This window comes from Lucilia sericata, unplaced genomic scaffold (assembly GCF_015586225.1).
Source record: "Lucilia sericata isolate MDLA Ls3-8-SP2 unplaced genomic scaffold, ASM1558622v1 Contig000123F_arrow, whole genome shotgun sequence".
In the NCBI taxonomy this organism is placed as follows: Eukaryota; Metazoa; Arthropoda; class Insecta; order Diptera; family Calliphoridae; genus Lucilia; species Lucilia sericata.
In genome coordinates this window covers 43011-64552 of record NW_023994155.1, presented here as the reverse complement: position 1 = coordinate 64552, position 21542 = coordinate 43011, and the positions used below count along the sequence as shown (strand labels likewise).

General features: G+C 30.3%; 4 protein-coding genes across 11 annotated transcripts in view; 2 read left to right on the top strand and 2 right to left on the bottom strand.

Annotated features, from left to right (window-relative positions):
• Positions 1-12074, bottom strand: part of LOC119600819 — a 53267-nt gene extending 41193 nt beyond the window's left edge. Inside the window, exon 1 of one of the 4 annotated variants that reach the window (XM_037951381.1) lies at positions 12010-12074. The gene's annotated coding sequence lies outside the window, so the exon portion shown is untranslated. Of the gene's footprint in view, positions 1-1928; positions 2166-12009 lie in introns of those variants that run through there. The other 3 variants (XM_037951378.1, XM_037951379.1, XM_037951380.1) reach the window with 3 other exon arrangements.
• Positions 6476-7654, top strand: LOC119600821 (SREBP regulating gene protein). Its single transcript, XM_037951384.1, has 2 exons — positions 6476-6742; positions 6805-7654. The coding sequence occupies exons 1-2, from the start codon at positions 6641-6643 to the stop codon at positions 7354-7356; spliced, it is 654 nt and encodes a 217-aa protein (XP_037807312.1). The 5' UTR covers positions 6476-6640; the 3' UTR covers positions 7357-7654.
• Positions 8603-11505, top strand: LOC119600817 (methylcrotonoyl-CoA carboxylase subunit alpha, mitochondrial). Its single transcript, XM_037951377.1, has 4 exons — positions 8603-8762; positions 8943-9717; positions 9780-10289; positions 10489-11505. The coding sequence occupies exons 1-4, from the start codon at positions 8734-8736 to the stop codon at positions 11281-11283; spliced, it is 2109 nt and encodes a 702-aa protein (XP_037807305.1). The 5' UTR covers positions 8603-8733; the 3' UTR covers positions 11284-11505.
• A 2867-nt stretch (positions 12075-14941) lies between the features above and the next one.
• LOC119600816 (probable ubiquitin carboxyl-terminal hydrolase FAF) overlaps positions 14942-21542 on the bottom strand; it is a 29625-nt gene continuing 23024 nt past the window's right edge. For 2 of the 5 annotated variants that reach the window (XM_037951372.1, XM_037951373.1), the window contains exons 16-19: positions 21245-21504; positions 20603-21179; positions 19784-20296; positions 14942-15311 (exon numbers count right to left, since the gene is read on the bottom strand). In XM_037951372.1, coding sequence (XP_037807300.1) covers positions 14988-15311; positions 19784-20296; positions 20603-21179; positions 21245-21504 — 1674 coding nt within the window. In that variant the 3' untranslated portion in view covers positions 14942-14987. Of the gene's footprint in view, positions 15312-19353; positions 19500-19783; positions 20297-20602; positions 21180-21244; positions 21505-21542 lie in introns of all 5 variants that reach the window. The other 3 variants (XM_037951376.1, XM_037951374.1, XM_037951375.1) reach the window with 3 other exon arrangements.

Here is a 21542-nt window from a genome sequence, read left to right as displayed (position 1 = left end):
CGGAGTCTCCCCCCTGCGATCTATCCATGTAGATTTTGAGCGTTCCACACTCTGAAAATGATCGCTTCCCTTGTCCCTGATTCGTTTGTTATGTGAGAGAAGTATAATGCCAAATAAAACGCAAGACCGATATAACTAGGCCTCCCCAATAGTTGAGTCTCACTACCGAGTCTGGGCCAATTGTTGGGTCCTGATATTTGAACCTTCCGATTAAATTATTATTTAGACTTCCGTGGCGGCTCTTTAAATAAAAATGGCAACTGAAGGCAATTTAAACAGTGCGACAGTTTTGCTACGGCTATAATTGAGTATAATCCCTGTAAACCTATAAGTCTTAGCCAGTTTGAGGTTCCCTCTATGACCAGTAAAACATTCCATTGATCTTATCACACCATTCTTCATCTGTCCAATTAGAATCCACAAGTATAAACCTATGTCAAAAAAAGAGTTTAAACGTTAAGCATTTCTAACAAATTTCTATTCAGTTTGTTGCATCCAATTTGCTCGATACGCCGAATCCAATATCGTAGAAATTTGTTTGCGACAAAGTGTTCAATCTTCCCCAGGATTTTATCCAACATACAATTTTTACAATTCATATAAAATCTCAGTAAATGATCGTATAGTTCAAAGAAGAAGATCATATAATCTTAATATATCCGTTATCGATATTGGAAAAGATTTCTTTTAAGCTTGACGAATATACCGCGAGCGTTATCGAGTAGCGGTGATCTCTACCTCCCCGGAATAGACGGCCTTTGCACGAAATTGTCAGACCTAGACCTAGTGTATTAAAGACTCGAGACGTTAGCATTCGTACGTGCAACGGAAAAAGATTATCATTTCGAAAACTTTTAAGAGTTTAGCTTTAAATGATGATGTTTCAAACTTGTCTCTCCTTATAGATTTCAAATTTTAATTAATGAGCTAATCAAAATAAACAAACGTAGTCCCCTGGCGTGTCAAAGTTAGGAGACTATAGATATAAATGATTTGCTTAAACTGTGCAACTGAATGGTTTGGCAAGAAACTTAATATCTTTGAGGTTAAGTTATGATATTAAGCGGTTATCGTAATCCGATTATCATTTAATAAAAATCAAATGTTCAATGAAACTTTTGCTATAAGAGAATTTATTTAAGTTCAAGTTTGAGATGTTTGGGCAATATTTTTAATAGCACTTGAGAGCAGTTTTAAAAACTATCTGGCAACCTTGCAAATACTCTGAAGAAGACGATGGTTTATTGTTAATAACATAAAAAATAACAGCAATAAATGTGTTGAAGATGATTAATTCATGCGTTACAGGTGAAGTTGTTTTTTTTTTTGAATTTTTTCTATTATATTTTTATTTAACAGAGGGTAGTTATTATTTAGTTGTTAAAAATAATTGCATATATTTCATAATTTTTATAAAAATGTGTTATAAATAACAATATCTTTTGGTTATTTTTATTATTTGTTTAATTATTTGTCATAATATGTATTTGAAGAAAAGAAATTGAAATTTAAATTTTTTTTTAGTTTAATTAACAGCATGTTAAGCTTAAATAAATAATTTCACTTTTTGTTAAGTTAACTTTTTCTTTTATTTTTTATATTTCTTGGTTAACTTTAATTTATATATTTTTTTCAGTAAGCTATATTTTTTATATATGTTTGCTATTTATTCAAATTTAATTATATATGTACATATATTTTTATATTTGTTATAATTTTTTTATAAATATTAAATTATAAAACGAAGGTTACTCCAAATGCAGTTTATTAAGTTGTTTGGTTTTCTTTGATTTAGTTTTATAAATTTATTTATATTTTATTTGTTGTTTTCTTGTATTCTATTTATTTGTTTTTGTTTTTCTTTTATAACATTAATAACATATCGTTAATATTTTGTAAACCACATTTTATTTATTTTGTTATTTTACCCTCTCTTTTTATTTAATTTTTTTTTTATCAACAAGTTTTTTAAGCCGTATTTACGTTTAAACGCAACGCTCTAGAAATACTAATGTTTAACCGCTTTTTCATTTAAAATTTAATAATAATCCACAAGTTGTAGCTTTAACGTTTGGTTTAAAACTAAAAACTCTTTGATAACTCCACAAGCCAACTAGCAAACACCAGCTTACTGCCCGTTTAAACTATTAAACAAATTGCGTGTATTTTTACGCTTGCGCCACCACCTTTTGCTGAGTTTAAGTTAAAATTTACTCTCCGTTCTTCGATCGTTCGTTAGTTCCATCGATCTCTTTGAAAGCCAACAAATGGAAAGGTGTTCGTTTCTTTTAGTGTTTTAGTTTTTTATTTTGGGGTTTTTCGTTTCAATTCAAAAAAACATTTTGTCTTCGTTTTCAAGGCGGCCTCATTTAACTACAAATGGTTTAGTTAGTCAAAGCTCTTAAATTTAAATATATATTATTTATATTTAACTAAGGTGTGTAGGTAAATGAGCAAAAACAAAGCTTTAACAGCATGTGCATTGTATTTCAGAGAACAAAGAATAATTTAAATTGTATCTGTCTGTCTGATGAACTAACTATCTATCTGTTTAGCTACTGTTTGGCTAAAATTTAAGATTGGTTATTGTACTAGAAATTTAGTTTAAAAGCCACTATGCAAGGATTAAAGCATTATACAGTGGTAGTAAAAAGTTAACGTATTACAATTTTTTACAATTCAATATTTCACATACGTACTGTGTGCACTACTGATAGCAATGATCACTGATTAAATCACTCATATTTCTCACCAAATATCGATTTTTCCATCAAAAACCTAAAATCGGCTGTAGTTTCTTAAATAACGCTCCAAATGAGAAAATAGTGATAATCTGTGATCACCAGTGTTGCCAAAACCTAATTGCGAAAAAGTGCTAGATTGTTTTGAAAAAAAATGCTAGAAAGTGCTAAAAATAAAGAAAAAAATGCTAGAAAAAGTGCTAACAAAAATAAGGTATTTTATTGTAAAATATTTAAATTTAAATTTTTAAAATAATCTACATAAATAATACTCCACTTATTATGGGTCGATTTTAATACAGAACAAAATGTTTATAATAACTAGTTTTAGAGTTTTTCGATTCTTACTTTATCCCAAAAAGAGGATTTTTTATATGGCTCCCCTGGAATTTGTCTAAAATAGCTTTATTTTTGTGTATTTTTTAACTGCATAAATAATGTTTTTACCTTAATACGCAAACGTACTAAATCCACTTATTATGGGATGATTTTAATACGGAATAAGAAATGCTTATTCAATAATTTTTTTGAATTTTTTAGATCGGAAGTAAACAACGACATTGCAACTAATAATAAAGCCATTAATTCTCGAAACAGTTCTGTCGAAAAATGTTGTGATTAAAAAGTTCCGATGAAATCGTTTCTTTCAATATTTCCATTAATACAAATATTTACATTGGGATACTAGTCCAGATTTTAACAACAACTACTTCAAACCAGTAGAAAAATATCTCGAATTTATTGTAAGAAATTTTAATTATAATTGATGGTTTCCAAAAATTGATCTCAATCTCAACAATTTGAATCATAAATCGCTGGAAAAAGATCTAGTTTTGGAAATGTATGTTGAATATAAGATTTTAGTTTAGCTTTGTGCCATTTTCCGTAGGAAGTGGCCCTTTTAAAATGTAACTTAAGCTCATCAAATACGAACCGATATTTCTACAGATAACCAGTAAACATTAATTTTTATGTTGTACATAATTAATTAATAATTTATTTTTATCCATATTTTTACAGAAGAACAATTAAAATTGGCAAACAAGAATATGTACAAAAAATCGTCAAATGTGCTAAAAAGGTGCCAAAAACATTTGAAAAATGCTAAAAAAGGTGCTAGGTGCTAGATTACATTTTTGGGTGCTAAATGAGTTTTAAAAGTGCTAAATCTAGCACTAAAAGTGCTAAATTGGCAACACTGGTGATCACTTATATTTTCCATGAAAAATCGATTTTTATATGAGAAATCTAAAATCGGCTGTAGTTCCTTAAATAACGCTCCAATTAAGAAAATAGTGAAAATCTGTGATCACTTATATTTTCCATGAAAAATCGATTTTTATATGAGAAATCTAAAATCGGCTGTAGTTTCTGTAGTTTATATGAGAAATCTAAAATCGGCTGTAGTTTCTTAAATAACACTCCAATTGAGAAAATAGTGAAAATTTGTGATCACTTATAATTTCATAAAAGTTCAATTTTTATATGAAAAATTTAAAATCGGCTATAAATCTTTAAATAACGCTCCAAATGAGAAAATAGTGAAAATCTGTGATCACTCATATTTCCCATGAAAAATCGATTTTTATATGAGAAATCTAAAATCGGCTGTAGTTTCTTAAATAACGCTACAATTGAGAAAATAGTGAAAATCTGTGATATTTTCCATGAAAAGTAGATTTTTATATGAGAAATATAAAATCGGCTGTAGTTTCTTAAATAAAGCTTCAATTAAGAAAATAGTGAAAATCTGTGATCACTTATATTTTCTAAGAAAAATCGATTTTATATGAGAAATCTAAAATCGGCTGTAGTTCCTTAAATAACGCTTCAATTATTTTCTCAATTGAAAATCTGTGATCACTTATATTTTCCATAAAAGTTCAATTTTTATATGAAAAATCTAAAATCGGCTATAAATCCTTAAATAACGCTCCAAATGAGAAAATAGTGAAAATCTGTGATCACTTATATTTTCCATGAAAAATCGATTTTTATATGAGAAATCGATTTTTATATGAGAAATCTAAAATCGGCTGTAGTTTCTTAAATAACGCTAAAATCAAGAAAATAGAGAAAATCTGTGATCACTTATATTTTCCATGAAAAATCGATTTTTATATGAGAAATCCAAAATCGGCTGTAGTTTCTTAAATAACGCTCCAATCAAGAAAATAGTGAAAATCTGTGATCACTTATATTTTTCATGAAAAATCGATTTTTATATGAGAAATCTAAAATCGGCTGTAGTTTCTTAAATAACGCTCCAATTGAGAAAATAGTGAAAATCTGTGATCACTTATATTTTCCATGAAAAATCGATTTTTATATGAGAAATCTAAAATCGGCTGTAGTTTCTTAAATAACGCTCCAAATGAGAAAATAGTGAAAATCTGTGATCACTTATATTTTCCATGAAAAATCGATTTTTATATGAGAAATCTAAAATCGGCTGTAGTTTCTTAAATAACGCTCCAAATGAGAAAATAGTGAAAATCTGTGATCACTTATATTTTCCATGAAAAATCGATTTTTATATGAGAAATCTAAAATCGGCTGTAGTTTCTTAAATAACGCTCCAAATGAGAAAATAGTGAAAATCTGTGATCACTTATATTTTCCATGAAAAATCGATTTTTATATGAGAAATCTAAAATCGGCTGTAGTTTCTTAAATAACGCTCGGCTGTAGTTTCTTAAATAACGCTCCAATCAAGAGAATAGTGAAAATCTGTGATCACTTATATTTTCCATGAAAAATCTGAAAATCTGTGATCACTTATATTTTCCATGAGAAATCGATTTTTATATGAGAAATCTAAAATCGGTTTCTTAAATAACGCTCCAATCAAGAAAACAGTGAAAATCTGTGATCACTTATATTTTCCATGAAAAATCGATTTTTATATGAGAAATCTAAAATCGGCTGTAGTATCTTAAATATCGCTCCAATTAAGAAAATAGTGAAAATCTGTGATCACTCATATTTTCCATGAAAAATCGATTTTTATATGAGAAATCTAAAATCGGCTGTAGTTTCTTAAATAAAGCTCTAATCAAGAAAATAGTGAAAATCTGTGATCACTCATATTTTCCATGAAAAATCGAGTTTTATATGAGAAATCTAAAATCGGCTGTAGTTTCTTAAATATCGCTCCAATCAAGAGAATAGTGCAAATCTGTGATCACTCATATTTCCCATGAAAAATCGATTTTTATATGCAAAACCTAAAATCGGCTGTAGTTTCTTAAATAACGCTCCAATTAAGAAAATAGTAAAAATCATTGATCACTTATATTCTCCATGAAAAATCGATTTTTATATGAGAAATCTAAAATCGGCTGTAGTTTCTTAAATATCGCTCGAATTAAGAAAATAGTGAAAATCTTTGATCACTTGTATTTTCCATGAAAAATCGATTTTTATATGAGAAATCTAAAATCGGCTGTATTTTCTTAAATATCGCTCCAATTAAGAAAATAGTGAAAATTTGTGATCACTCATATTTTCCATGAAAAATCGATTTTTATATGAGGAATCTAAAATCGGCTATAGTGAAAATCTGTGATCACCAACAGTCTATTTTTATATTAAAATGAATTTTATAACGAAATCTTAATTAAATTTCTTCAAGTGTACTTATTAAAGCAACTATTTAAAAGTACTACTACTATTTTTTACAACCACGTACATCAGTGGAATGTATTGATAAACAACAGCTGTGTTTTGTTTTCATTTGCAGTGTTTTTTTATATTTCTGCAAAATTGACACGATAATTTTTTATATCCCAGTCCAACTTAAATGTCTTAATAAATAAATTGTAAATAAAATATAATCTCAATTAAATGGCCCCCGCTGCTCAAATAGACTATATCATAAATATAGGAGCAGGCAAACAATGTGGCCAGCGGCGTTAACACGCCTGCTAAAGAGACGACTCATTTATATTGTAATAACAATTATTTTATTGGTTTATACAGTTACCAAAGTATTCCATAAGGTAGTTTCAAATCTTGAAATATTTGTTTATATTCATTAAACCAAAGTTCGTCCCATTTACAGCGTCCCAATTTACATCTCTTAGAATCGAATGATTTCACTGTGGAACGTACAAAACCATTAATATGGCGCACTTTAAACGAGCATGTCTTACCCGATGAACCACACTATCGTACAAATTCTCCACATATTTTATGTCAAAATACCATACAAGGTAAAGATCTTCTAACCGATGATCGGGGATTTGTTTGCAACGCCGACCACATACTAAGCAATGGTTGCTGCAACATACAAAGAGAAACAACTAAATACTACACCTGTGAGACCTGTGATAATAGCACACATTGTTGCGGCATCTATGAATATTGTGTATCATGTTGCCTGCATCCTGACAAGCGACCCATTTTGGAGCTAGCAATAGAAGTGATTAAGGGTCGCCAGGCAATGTTATATGCCCAGGTGAATGATCAATTTGAATTGTGCGTAGTCAAGTGTCGTACTAATTCACATTCCGTTGAACATGAAAATCGTTACAGAGATGTAAATCATCGTTTCTGTTATGGTCCCACACAGGCTCATGAATCACAAATCGAAGTATCGGGTACGGGTTCATAGCATTATCATGTGGGTTAAAAACGTGGGAATGTGAGTTTTCTTTTTTTTAATAATAACTGTCAATAATTGCCTTTATACTCGTTTAAATATTTTTTTTGTAATTGTAATTTTAGGTTAAGGCAAGTTTTTAGATAAATTTCCTTTAAGTTTATATAAGTGAAACTCTCTATAGTGTGTAGTATAAAAATAACTAATAGTTATTGGATAAGTTGAGTAAAAGAAATAAAAAATATTTACTTATATATTTTTGTATGAATAATAAAATAATTAAGAATACAAATAAGAATTTGTTGGTGTTTTTGACCTGTTGTTTAATCTTAAGGGTTTGAGGTAAATACTAATGGAATATTGGTTATGCTTTAAAAAGTTTACTTGATGAGGTTATTGTGTACGAACTACAGGTAATCTTTAAACTACTCCTTTGCATACATTATTGTAACACATAATGCATTTAGTACTTATATGTAATCCATGGAGCTTGTTAATTTTTAAAATTAATATCTATCTATCTATCTATCTATCTATCTATCTATCTATCTATCTATCTATCTATCTATCTATCTATCTATCTATCTATCTATCTATCTATCTATCTATCTATCTATCTATCTATCTATCTATCTATCTATCTATCTATTATCTATCTATCTATCTATCTATCTATCTATCTATCTATCTATCTATCTATCTATCTATCTATCTATCTATCTATCTATCTATCTATCTATCTATCTATCTGTCTATCTATCTATCTATCTATCTATCTATCTATCTATATCTATCTATCTATCTATCTATCTATCTATCTATCTATCTATCTATCTATCTATCTATCTATCTATCTATCTATCTATCTATCTATCTATCTATCTATCTATCTATCTATCTATCTATCTATCTATCTATCTATCTATCTATCTATCTATCTATCTATCTATCTATCTATCTATCTATCTATCTATCTATCTATCTATCTATCTATCTATCTATCTATCTATCTATCTATCTATCTATCTATCTATCTATCTATCTATCTATCTATCTATCTATCTATCTATCTATCTATCTATCTATCTATCTATCTATCTATCTATCTATCTACCCATCTATCTATCTATCTATCTATCTTATGAATAATAATAAATAACGTTATTTACCGTAAAAACTAAAACACCGTCACAAGATCATTATACAGAGTTGTATTACAAAGTAGTAGATACGCAACTTAATCAATACAACCGTTAATCATGCTGATAAGAGCGACAAGAAGAACAATATTCCTCAGTGTGTGTGGAATTTTCGGAGGTGTGCAATAAAAGAATTATAAATTTTTATTTTCAATTATATTTTGTTTAGAATTAAGTGGTTTTTGTGAAAATGTTTACACTTTTATTACGAAATGCAAGGTGAGGCCAAGGAATCCACTTTTAAAAACACTAACTTATGCTCAATAAATTAACAGATATGCGATGAAATATTAAAAAGAAACTTTGGACATGTTTGTTACATAAACTCAACTAATATAAACAACAACAATTTAGCATTTTACTCAATTATTATTAAAGAAAACAATCTTATTATTTTAGAACTTATGCTACACACGCCTCCAATCGTGCCCCCGTGGTACGGCCCATCAATAAGATTTTAATAGCTAATCGTGGTGAAATAGCCTGTCGTGTTATTAAGACTGCCCGCAAATTAGGTGTACGTACTGTAGCTGTTTATTCCGATCCCGATGAGAAATCTTTGCACACCCAATATGCTGATGAAGCCTATCGTGTGGGAGAGGCTGCCACTGCCTCCTCTTATTTGCGAGCTGATCGCATTATAGATATAGCTAAGAAATCTGGCTGTCAAGCTATTCACCCTGGTTATGGTTTCCTTTCCGAATCGGTAGAATTTGCAGAATTGTGTCAAAAAGAGGGAGTGGTCTTTATGGGTCCACCCTCTTCCGCTATACGTGATATGGGTATTAAGAGTACTAGTAAACATATTATGGATGCTGCTGGTGTTCCCATTATTAATGGTTATCATGGTGATGACCAATCCGATGAACGTTTACAGGCCGAGGCGAAAAAAATTGGTTTCCCTTTAATGATTAAGGCTGTGCGTGGTGGCGGTGGTAAAGGTATGCGTATTGCTGATAAGGAAGAAGATTTTATGTCTGCTTTGAATTCGGCCCGTAATGAATCGGAGAAGTCTTTTGGTGATAGTTCAGTATTGTTGGAACGTTATGTTAGATCACCACGTCACGTGGAAGTGCAAGTTTTTGCCGATCAATATGGTGATGCTGTGTATTTGTGGGAAAGAGATTGTTCCGTTCAAAGAAGACATCAAAAGATTATTGAGGAAGCACCAGCAGTAAGTAAAATTTAAAGAAATCTCTTTTCCCAAAAATGTTAAACTTATTTAAAAATTTCTAGCCTGGTTTGTCGGAGGAATTACGTCGTGAATTAGGTGAGGCTGCCGTACGTGCCGCCAAGGCTGTGGGTTATGTGGGCGCCGGTACTGTGGAGTTTATTATGGACAAAGAGGATCTCAGTTTCCATTTCATGGAAATGAATACCCGTTTGCAAGTAGAGCATCCCATTTCCGAAATGATTACTGGCACCGATTTGGTTGAATGGCAAATACGTATTGCTGCCGGCGAACCTTTGCCCGTGACACAAGAACAAATTATACGCAAGGGTCATGCTTTCGAGGCACGTATTTATGCTGAAAATCCTCGTGGTGGTTTCCTCCCCGGCGCCGGTCCTTTGCGTTATTTGGCTACACCACAACCTAGTGAAGGTTTGGTGCGTGTAGAAACTGGTGTGCGCGAAGGTGATGAAGTGTCAGTTCACTACGATCCTATGATTGCTAAATTGGTAGTATGGGGTGAAAACCGTACCCAAGCGCTTAATAGTTTAATCGCTCGTTTAAGTGAATATCACGTAAGTTTTTTCGTTTTATATAAAATCTCTAAAATTGCGAATTCCCTCAACTTTTCATTCACAATAGTTAATTGTTTACAAAATATTACCTCAAAAATTCACAATAAAAGGAATTCTCTCTCGAGATTTCAAATTATATTCGCGATAGAAAAGAATATTTACTCTTTATCCACTAATGTCCTTATTTTTTCCTTCAAAGATTACTGGCTTGGAAACCAACATCAATTTCCTTATCGACTTGGCCAGTCATCCCGAATTCCAGGCTGCTAATGTCCATACTGGCTTTATCGACCAACACTTTGATACTTTATTCCCTGCCTTGGAAATCCATGACGATGATTTGTGCAAAGCTGCCTTAACTCTTGTTTTCAATGAATTGCAAGCTTCCCACATCAACAGCATACACAAAACTGATCCTTTTACCTCTTCTCCTAATTTGCGCTTGAATTTTGACCTAGTTCGTCAATATCAATTGAAGTCCAATGATAAAACCTATCAAGTCTCCTTGAAATACGGAAATGATTCGAATATACAAATTAAAATCGATAATGGTGAATGGTATGATGTCAAAGCTGATCGTATAATGGATGGCGAACGTTTAAAGATTAGATCAAACATCTCCAACAATATTTCCACCTACAATGCCCACATAGATGAGTCGGAAATTACCATTTTCCTGGAGAATGGTAAAAAAACTTTTGAATTGGTACAACCCAAATTTTTGCATGCCGCCTCGGATCAAATGGGCAGTGCTGGCTCTAAGGTTGTGGCCCCCATGCCTGGTGTTTTGGAAAAGGTTTTGGTTAAGCCAGGAGATAAGGTTAAAAAGGGTGATAGTTTGGCTGTTTTAATTGCCATGAAAATGGAACATATTTTAAAGGCTCCCAAGGATGCTGTTGTCAAATCCATAGGTGGTGCTGTTGGCTCAAATGTGGCCAAGGGTGCTGCTGTTATTACTTTTGAAGAAGACGAAACTGAGAAGGCAGAAAAGTAGATACTTGCTGCTGTTCTATAGACATTTTTAGTAGAACTACTTTGTACCAGAAGGAAAAATTGCATTTATTTTATATATATTTTTTTCTTTACTAAAACCTATTTTTTGTATAGTTTATAATTTGGACCTATTGCATTTATTACGTGTATAATTAAGGCTTAAAGCTAAACTGTTATTAGTAATTGTTAAACAAATAAAATTTTTATCAGTGTCAAGTACAAATTATGGGTCGATGAAGTAATTTTTCTGGGCGGAATTGGGTCTACAAATGTTAATACAAAGCACAATATCAAGTAAAATTATTGCAAATGAAACCCCATACGAGATCGAACAATATTTCGTAACAAAAACTCATTTCGATATCGAATTAAGCTAAAATCCACTAGATTCTTTTTCGATATCGTATGCCACCTCTAATTGGAAAATGAATTCATTTCACAGAGGGTCAAGTTACTCTAAAATCCATCGAAACCTCACTGTTCATTTCGGCGCATTAAAAAATAACTTCTAATATCAAATCTACAATTTCCAATTGGATTTTTTATAAGAAACCATACCATTTTTAATTAACACATATTTTGTCACATTTTAGATTAATAATATTATGCATTGTTTGCTTAATTCTATTAATATTCGCTAACACAACAATAAACAACTTTTTCCGCTTGATTAGTCTACCTAATCATCAATGACTTTGCAAATATTATAAATAATTGTTGAACTTACCATTTGTAAACAATTTTTTTAATTAAAGTTATTAAAAACACAAAAAAACACTTTTTATTAACAATTTAACACACACCATGAATAAAAGTATACTTTTATAATCCTGACGCGCAAAAAAATTTGTTTACAAACAAACAGGTACTGTCAACAAGAAATAGTGATGCCAGTATGTTACAAAAAGGATTAGGGTGAAAAAGGAAGGGAAATTAGTTTAAAATAACGGTAACTTGTAGAAATATGTATTGTAATTTTAAATATTTGTTAATAAATTTTAAATTTAGCATAATTTGTAAAGAATTTGACACAAACAATAAAATAAAATGAATTTGTTAATCCTAATGAGAAAAAAACATTTGTTTACAAAGAAATCATGGTGCCCCGAGTAAAGTTAACAACAAGAAACAGTGTTACCAATAAAATGCAATAAGGAAGGCTAAATAAGATAGATAGATAGATAGATAGATAGATAGATAGATAGATAGATAGATAGATAGATAGATAGATAGATATATAGATAGATAGATAGATAGATAGATAGATAGATAGATAGATAGATAGATAGATAGATAGATAGATAGATAGATAGATAGATAGATAGATAGATAGATAGATAGATAGATAGATAGATAGATAGATAGATAGATAGATAGATAGATAGATAGATAGATAGATAGATAGATAGATAGATAGATAGATAGATAGATAGATAGATAGATAGATAGATAGATAGATAGATAGATAGATAGATAGATAGATAGATAGATAGATAGATAGATAGATAGATAGATAGATAGATAGATAGATAGATAGATAGATAGATAGATTAGATAGATAGATAGATAGATAGATAGATAGATAGATAGATAGATAGATAGATAGATAGATAAATATATAGACAGATTCACACAAAATTCGTTTACAAACAAAGCAACAATCCCTTTTTGCAACCTATTGGCAACTCCACACAAAGTGACCTGAGCGAAGTCAACAAGAAAAGGAATTGCCAAAATAATCGTAATTTGCAGAAATGTTGAAATTTATTAATACATAATTATTAAAGTTACTAATAATAGACTATAATGCCAACCAAACATTATGTTTGTTCAATAACAATAAATTTTTACAAATTATTACTATTTGTTTTTGTATTGCAAATATTTTTGTGAAAATTTTTAATAATTAGTAACAACTTTAAGTTATTGAACAGACCTAATGTTAATTAAGTTTCCAGTAATTGTCATCATTTAATAAAAACCCATTTTTATTTTTCTTTTTTGGTTTTATTTATAATAACATTTATTTTGTTTTCTTATCGTTTTTTATTATGATTCTTTTCATTAATATTAATAAGTATGTTTTTTCTTTAATTTTTATTCTTATTTAATTTTTTTCCTTTTATAAAGCGTAGTAATAATCATTTTGGTTTTTTAATTTTTATATCATTTTATGTAAATTTATTTCCGTTTTGTTTATATAACATAATTAATTAATTATAATATACGTTTTTTAATGATTTCTTTTTTTAATATTATATTTATAAAAAAATAATAAAAATTGTTTATGTTTTAATTGTATGTTAAAGTTTTCTTAAAAGAAATTTTAATAAATAAAAGTGAAATTTTGGGTTGTGTTTTAGTAAAATAGTTTTTTTTTATAAAATTAGTTTTTTAAAAAAGTTAATAATATATTTTTTTTAATTATAGAATCTACGTTAAAGTTATATTTAAGAATTGTTTAAGGAAATCATGTTAAAACAGTGTAATATTTAAAAAAAATCACCAAAGATTTGAGATTTTTTTAAGAAAAGTTAATCGAATTTTCGAGACATATACAAATTTAAAATTTTGCATTTAGCTTAAAAATTAATTTAGCAATATTTTAAATAAAGTAGAAAAATTGCTAAAATTTCTATTTTATGCTGAAAAAGAAAGAACTGAACTAGATTTGAAATTGAACAGAACTTGAACTAGATCTGAACTTGAACGGAACTGGAACTGAATTAAAACTAAACTAGAACTGAAATAGAACTGAACTAGAATTGAACTAGAACTGAACTAGAACTGTACTAGAACTGTACTAGAACTGAACTAGAACTGAACTAAAACTAAACTAGAACTGAACTAGAAAAGAACTAAAACAGAACTAGAATGGAACTTGAACTGAACAAAATAAAACTTAAAAAATAAAACAAGTCTGAATCGATATAAAATCTATCAATTCTGAGTTTTCGAAATTAATTTCGAATTTTTCCACTTGATTTTTTCGAAGACCATCAGAAACCAACCGTCTTTATACAAAAAAAAGTTTTTATCACCTAATCTTCAAGTCAAATGTTAAAGTACTAAACCAGTGGTCAGTTCCCTCTATATTAACTTGTCTCTAGGACAATTTTGAATTTGAAAAATTTTCTAAAAATTTCAAATATTTCCTTTTTAGAAATTCTATTATAATTTTTGATTTTCAAAACAATTTCTAATTAAAATAAAAAAATCTTTCTAAAACTCATAAAAATGTTTACCAAAACTAATTTTTAAAATATTATTTTTAAAAATTTTGTTTTTCGTTTTCAAGTAAAATAAACAAATAAAAAAAATAATGAAATAAATAAAATTTATAATTTTATTATAAGTTTCTTTTGTTGTTGTTGTTTTTATTATGTATATTTTTTTCTTTTTTTGTGGTTCTTGTTGTTTTCATGTAATTTTATAAATTAATAATAATAATAATTATTTAATAATATTAATTATTTTTTATATTTATTTTGTTTTCTTTTATTTTTTTTTGTATTAATTAATTCTTTAGTGTGAAAAAAGAACATTTTGTTTTTTTTTAAGATTTTTTTTCTTGTTTTTATTTTTTCTGGTATTTTTTATTATTATTTTAAAAAGTGTTTGTTGTTTTTATTTCTTTAATTTTTTCCGTTTTTTCTTTCTTTTTTTATAGAATTTAAATAATATTTCAATATTTTTAAACTTCATCTACGTTTTTGTTGTGGTATTAAGTTGTTGTTGCTGCTGCTGCTGTTGTTGTTGATCCGAAGTCGTAGTTGGAGTTGAAGTCGAACCCAATAAAATGTGTTGTTGTTGCTGTTGGTCATTAGTAGTGGTAGTATTTACAGTTTGTTGTAGTTGTTGTATTTCAGCAGTATTATTGCCTAGTGTATTATTAGTTGTTGTTGTTGTCATCGTTGTTGTTGTATTATTTAATACATTTAAAAGATTTAAATCATTGTCCTTTTTTGTGGTTCCTGTTAATGTTGTCATTGTTGTTGTTGCCTCCGAACTAATGACGCCGCTGACGGACTATAATGTTTCAAAAAAGAAGAGAAAATTATAAATATTTGTTTATTTTTAATTTAATTAATATTTTCAACTTAAAATTTATACATTTTTTCATTAACTTTTTAAAAATGCCAAGCGCAACAGTGATAAAAAAGCGTTATTCTTTGATTTAAATGAAGTTGATTTTTGGTGAAAGATGAGTGAAGCGTTTATTTTTTTTTTTTTTCTTTTTAAGTGTGTAAAGTTTTTGTGTAATTTTTTGCAGTGTAAGTTGTAAGTATAATTTTCAATATATATATATATATATAAAACTAGTACATTTTCAAGCCGTTGCAAGATTTTGTTGTTGCTTAAAATTAAGTGATTATTAAAGTACTTTTTTATAAAAATATTTTATGTTTATGAAATAATATCAAGAAAGAAATTTATAAAAAAAAATCAAAATTGTAAGTAGCATTGATAATAGAAATCGGTAAAATAAAAATCTTTAGTTAAAAGCGTATCGAAGTAACCTCGTTATTCTCAATAGACAAATCATGCCATACAATTTACGACCGTAGCATAAATTTATGACAATATTCAGTTCCTAGATCTAAACTAGAACTTAACTAGAACAAAACCTGAACAGAACTATAGAACTGAACTAGAACTGAACTAGAACTGAACTAGAACTGAACTAGAACTGAACTAGAACTGAACTAGAACTGAACTAGAACTGAACTAGAACTGAACTAGTTCTGAACTAGAACTGAACTAGAACTGAACTGGAACAGAACTAGAACTGAACTAGAACTGAACTAGAACTGAACTAGAACTGAACTAAAACTGAACTAGAACTGAACTAGAACTGAACTAGAACTGAACTAGAACTGAACTAGAACTGAACTAGAACTTACTAAGAACTGAACTAGAACTGAACTAGAACTGAACTAGAACTGAACTAGAACTGAACTAGAACTGAACTAGAACCTAGAAGCTAGAACTGAACTAGAACTGAACTAGAACTGACTAGAACTGAACTAGACTAACTAGAACTGAACTAGAACTGAACTAGAACTGAACTGGAACTGAACTAGAACTGAACTAGAACTGGAACTAGAATTGACTAGAACTGAACTAGAACTGACTTAGAACTGAACTAGAACTGAACTAGAACTGAGAACTAGACTGAACTAGAACTGACTAGAAACTGAACTATAACTGAACTAGAACTGAACTAGAACTGAACTAGAACTGAACTGAACTGAAATAGAACTGAACTAGAACTGAACTAGAACTGAACTAGAACTGAACTAGAACTGAACTAGAACTGAACTAGAACTGAACTAGAACTGAACTAGAACTGAACTAGAACTGAACTAGAACTGAACTAGAACTGAACTAGAACTGACTAGAACTGAACTAGAACTGAACTAGAACTGAACTAGAACTGAACTAGAAACTGAACTAGAACTGAACTAGAACTGAACTAGAACTGAACTAGAACTGAACTAGACTGAACTAGAACTGAACTAGAACTGAACTAGAACTGAACTAGAAATGAACTAGAAACTGAACTAGAACTGAACTAGAACTGAACTAGAACTGAACTAGAACTGAACTAGAACTGAACGTAGAACTGAACTAGAACTGAACTAGAACTGAACTAGAACTGAACTAGAACTGAACTAGAACTGAACTAGAACTGAACTAGAACTGAACTAGAACTGAACTAGAACTGAACTAGAACTGAACTAGAACTGAACTAGAACTGAACTAGAACTGAACTAGAACTGAACTAGAACTGAACTAGAACTGAACTAGAACTGAACTAGAACTGAACTAGAACTGAACTAGAACTGAACTTAGAACTGAACTAGAAATGAACTAGAACTGAACTAGAACTGAACTAGAACTGAACTAGAACTGAACTAGAACTGAACTAGAACTGAACTAGAACTGAACTAGAACTGAACTAGAACTGAACTAGAACTGAACTAGAACTGAACTAGAACTAACTAGAACTGAACTAAACTGAACTAGAACTGAACTAGAACTGAACTAGAATGAACATGAACTAGAACTGAACTAGAACTGAAATAGAACTGAACTAGAACTGAACTAGAACTGAACTAGAACTGAACTAGAACTGAACTAGAACTGAACTAGAACTGAACTAGAACTGATTTAGAACTGAACTAGAACTGAACTAGAACTGAACTAGAACTGAACTAGAACTGAACTAGAACTGAACTAGAACTGAACTAGAACTGAACTAGAACTGAACTAGAACTGAACTAGAACTGAACTAGAACTTAACTAGAACTGAACTAGAACTGAACTAGAACTGAACTAGAACTGAACTAGAACTGAACTAGAACTGAACTAGAACTGAACTAGAACTGAACTAGAACTGAACTAGAACTGAACTGAACTAGAACTGAACTAGAACTGAACTAGAACTGAACTAGAACTGAACTAGAACTGAACTAGAATTGAACTAGAACTGAACTAGAACTGAACTAGAACTGAACTAGAATGAACTAGAACTGAACTAGAACTGAACTAGAACTGAACTAGAACTGAACTAGAACTGAACTAGAACTGAACTAGAACTGAACTAGAACTGATTTAGAACTGAACTAGAACTGAACTAGAACTGAACTAGAACTGAACTAGAACTGAACTAGAACTGAACTAGAACTGAACTAGAACTGAACTAGAACTGAACTAGAACTGAACTAGAACTGAACTAGAACTGAACTAGAACTGAACTAGAACTTCTAGAACTTAACTAGAACTGAACTAGAACTTAACTAGAACTGAACTAGAACTGAACTAGAACTAAACTAGAACTGAACTAGAACTGAACTAGAACTGAACTAGAACTGAACTAGAACTGAACTAGAACTGAACTAGAACTGAACTAGAACTGAACTAGAACTGAACTAGAACTGAACTAGAACTGAACTAGAACTGAACTAGAACTGAACTAGAACTGAACTAGAACTGAACTAGAACTGAACTAGAACTGAACTAGAACTGAACTAGAACTGAACTAGAACTGAACTAGAACTGAACTAGAACTGAACTGAACTGAACTAGAAACTAGAACTGAACTAGAACTGAACTAGAAACTGAACTAGAACTGAACTAGAACTGAACTAGAACTGAACTAGACTGAACTAGAAACTGAACTAGAACTGAAATAGAACTGAAACTAGAACTGACTAGAAAGACTAGAACTGAAACTAGACTGAAATAGAACTGACTAGAACCTGAACTAGACTGACTAGACTGAAATAGAACTGAACTAGAACTGAACTAGACTGAACTAGTAAACTGGAACTAGAAACTGAACTAGAACTGAATAGAACTGAACTAGAACCTGAACTAGAACTGAACTAGAACTGAACTAAAAATGAACCAGAACTTTTGTTTTTTTACTTATCTTGAACTGAACTAAGCTTAACAGGGATGTTGTCCTTCCTCGTTAAGCTTTAGTTCATTGTTCATAGCAGAAATTCATGGTTCATAGCAGAGATTGTGACAGATTCGAAGGGAAGTTTTTATACAAGCATCTCACTTGGGTGAGATATTGCCTATTATAGAAAAGTGTTGGTCAGAAACCATCGTCGTTTGTTTTCATTAATTCCACAGGTAAAAGATATTGAACAAAATTGAAATATAAAAATTATTTTGCTTATTAATAAAATTAGACTTAAATATAAAATTAAAAATCTTTTGCAATTTTAAAGAAATGACATTTTATATCTACAACAATGATGTTTAACTATACACAAAATAAAAAGACAATTTGTGCAAATTGTTTGTGAGATTTTGCAGATTGTTGTATTAATTACAAACTATTAATTTACAAGCTTTGCTCTTTTTTTAACATAACTGGTGGCTATAGCCTGCTTTTTATAACAAAACAAAACAGTGAAGAATGAAAAAAATTTCGAAAAAGAAGTTAAGCAAACATAGAAAAAAGGAAGATTTATTTTTTTTTTAATTTAAGATTAAACCAATAGAAAACAAACGAAAAGAAAAAAAAAAAAACAAAATCGAAACAAAAACTAACTTGGCAGCAAATCATACTAAACGGCTTGAAGTGTTACCCCTTTGTTGTTTTTGTTGCTGTTGGAGTAGTTGTTGTTGATGTTGCTGTAATTGTTGTTGATGAAGATGTTGTTGGAGTTGTTGCTGTTTACTGTTGCCCATTAAACGCTTTTGTTTTTTTTTGGTTTTTATTAGAATTATTTAAGGTTTTTTAAGGTAAAAGTTTGTTTTTTAATAACAAAACAACATAAACAAAAAATAATTTGTTTTGTTTAGAAGAAAAAAGTATAAAGAGTTTTGTTTTTAAAAGGGAAAAGAAGAGCCAAAAAGTATTTAAGATTTTGTTTTGTACTTATTACACAAAAAAACAACAAATACCAAAAGTAATTATTAAACCAATCAAACCCTTAAGAAGTGTTTAAGAAAATATTTACAACTTCAAGCAGACTTACCGTTTTTGGTGATAGTGACATCTGTTTTAGATTACTAGTTAAGCCATTTATATTGGTTTCATTTTGTGATTCAGTCATGGCTACAGTAGACGATGTTTGTTGGACTGTTGATGATGATGATGACGACCCTAGTGTGTTGGTGCTGGAGGAGGTATTTGTAGTCGAGGTAAAAGCTTTTTTACTTCCTGACGATGAATCACCAACAAATGTTGAGGCTTTCCAGTCTATCGATGAACCAGGAGCTAGACCAACAATAATTGTTGATTTATGTGGAGGAACATTTGAAAAGTTTAAATTTTCACCTGTTTGCTGCTGCTGTTGCTGCTGTGTTGATTCCTCTACAGTCATATTGTTTCGTATTAAATCGGCTACATGATTAAGTTCTTGCTCCTTTTGTAGCTCATCACTGGTTTTTGTTGTCGTTGCTGTGGTATTGGCTTGTTGTTGTTGCTGCTGCTGTCTTTGGGCTTCATCGATGGGTTCAACATCAGATTCATTGGTTTCCTCTTGTTCCTAAGATGAAAGTGGATGCGAAATGTGGGTTTTTAAAAATGGTTTTCTTTTAAAATGTTAAATAAAAAGAACTAGAACTGTTCTAGAACTGTTCTAGAACTTGAACTGATCTAGAACTGAACGAAACTAGAACTGAAGAAGAACTGAACTAGAACTGAACTAGAATGGAACTGAACTAGAACTGAACTAGAACTGAACTAGAATGGAACTGAACTAGAACTGAACTAGAACTGAACTAGAACTGAACTAGAACTGAACTAGAACTGAACTAGAACTGAACTAGAACTGAACTAAACACCAACTTACCTCTTCAGGACACAATTCATAGGCCATTGACCACGTATTCTTGGCGGAATGTGATCTCTCCAACATATAACCGTTTGTGTTGTCATTACTTTGTGCCGGTGGTGACCATGAATACGAATTATACTGACAACCAATGCCACGCTGACGATCCAGCTCATCTTGCAACCATTCAACCGCAATAATCCAATGTCTACCAATCGCTGGATTTGAATTTAACATTTGCAATGCTACCGGTGATTTATGGAATAATTGTGTGAGACACTTAATGATTTGATAGGCGCGCTTCTGATAATGCGTTTTTGATCTCTGTATTGTCTCCAAGAGGCCCTCACGTTCTTCGGCCACTCCATTTAGGGCATTGTGAATGCGATGATGTTGCCACGAGTCTTCGATGAGTAAAATGTGCAATAAGAGTTCAGTGTGATGGCGCATGTCATGACAATAGGCAAAGCCGCACTGCCACAAGAGTTCGGTGAGAACGGCACGTGAAAAATGAGGATTTTCCCAACTGCAATACTGTAAGAGTTTTAAACCTTCCTCGCCTACATTTGTATCCTCAATAAGTTTTTTAATGTACCTTTAAAAAGGGAATGTAAAGATCAATTCAAATAAGATTTCATGTTTTTCTGCATTAAAACTTACCCCGTTCTATTAAATAAAATTTCAACACATTCTGGTGATAAAGGCATTAAATCTTCATATCTTATACTGGGATCTTTAAAGGGATTTTGTAAGGGTCTACCATTTTGATTAGATGATTGACATCTATCCGAGATATCACTACAACGTATCAAATGCGATACAACTTGATGTAATTTACTTAATTCCGGATATTGATATTTTATTGAAGGACCTGGTCCCTCGTCCAAAGCCACTTGCATAAATATAACGGGAACATTTAACTAGAATAAACAATAAATTAACATTTCACTTCGTGCTG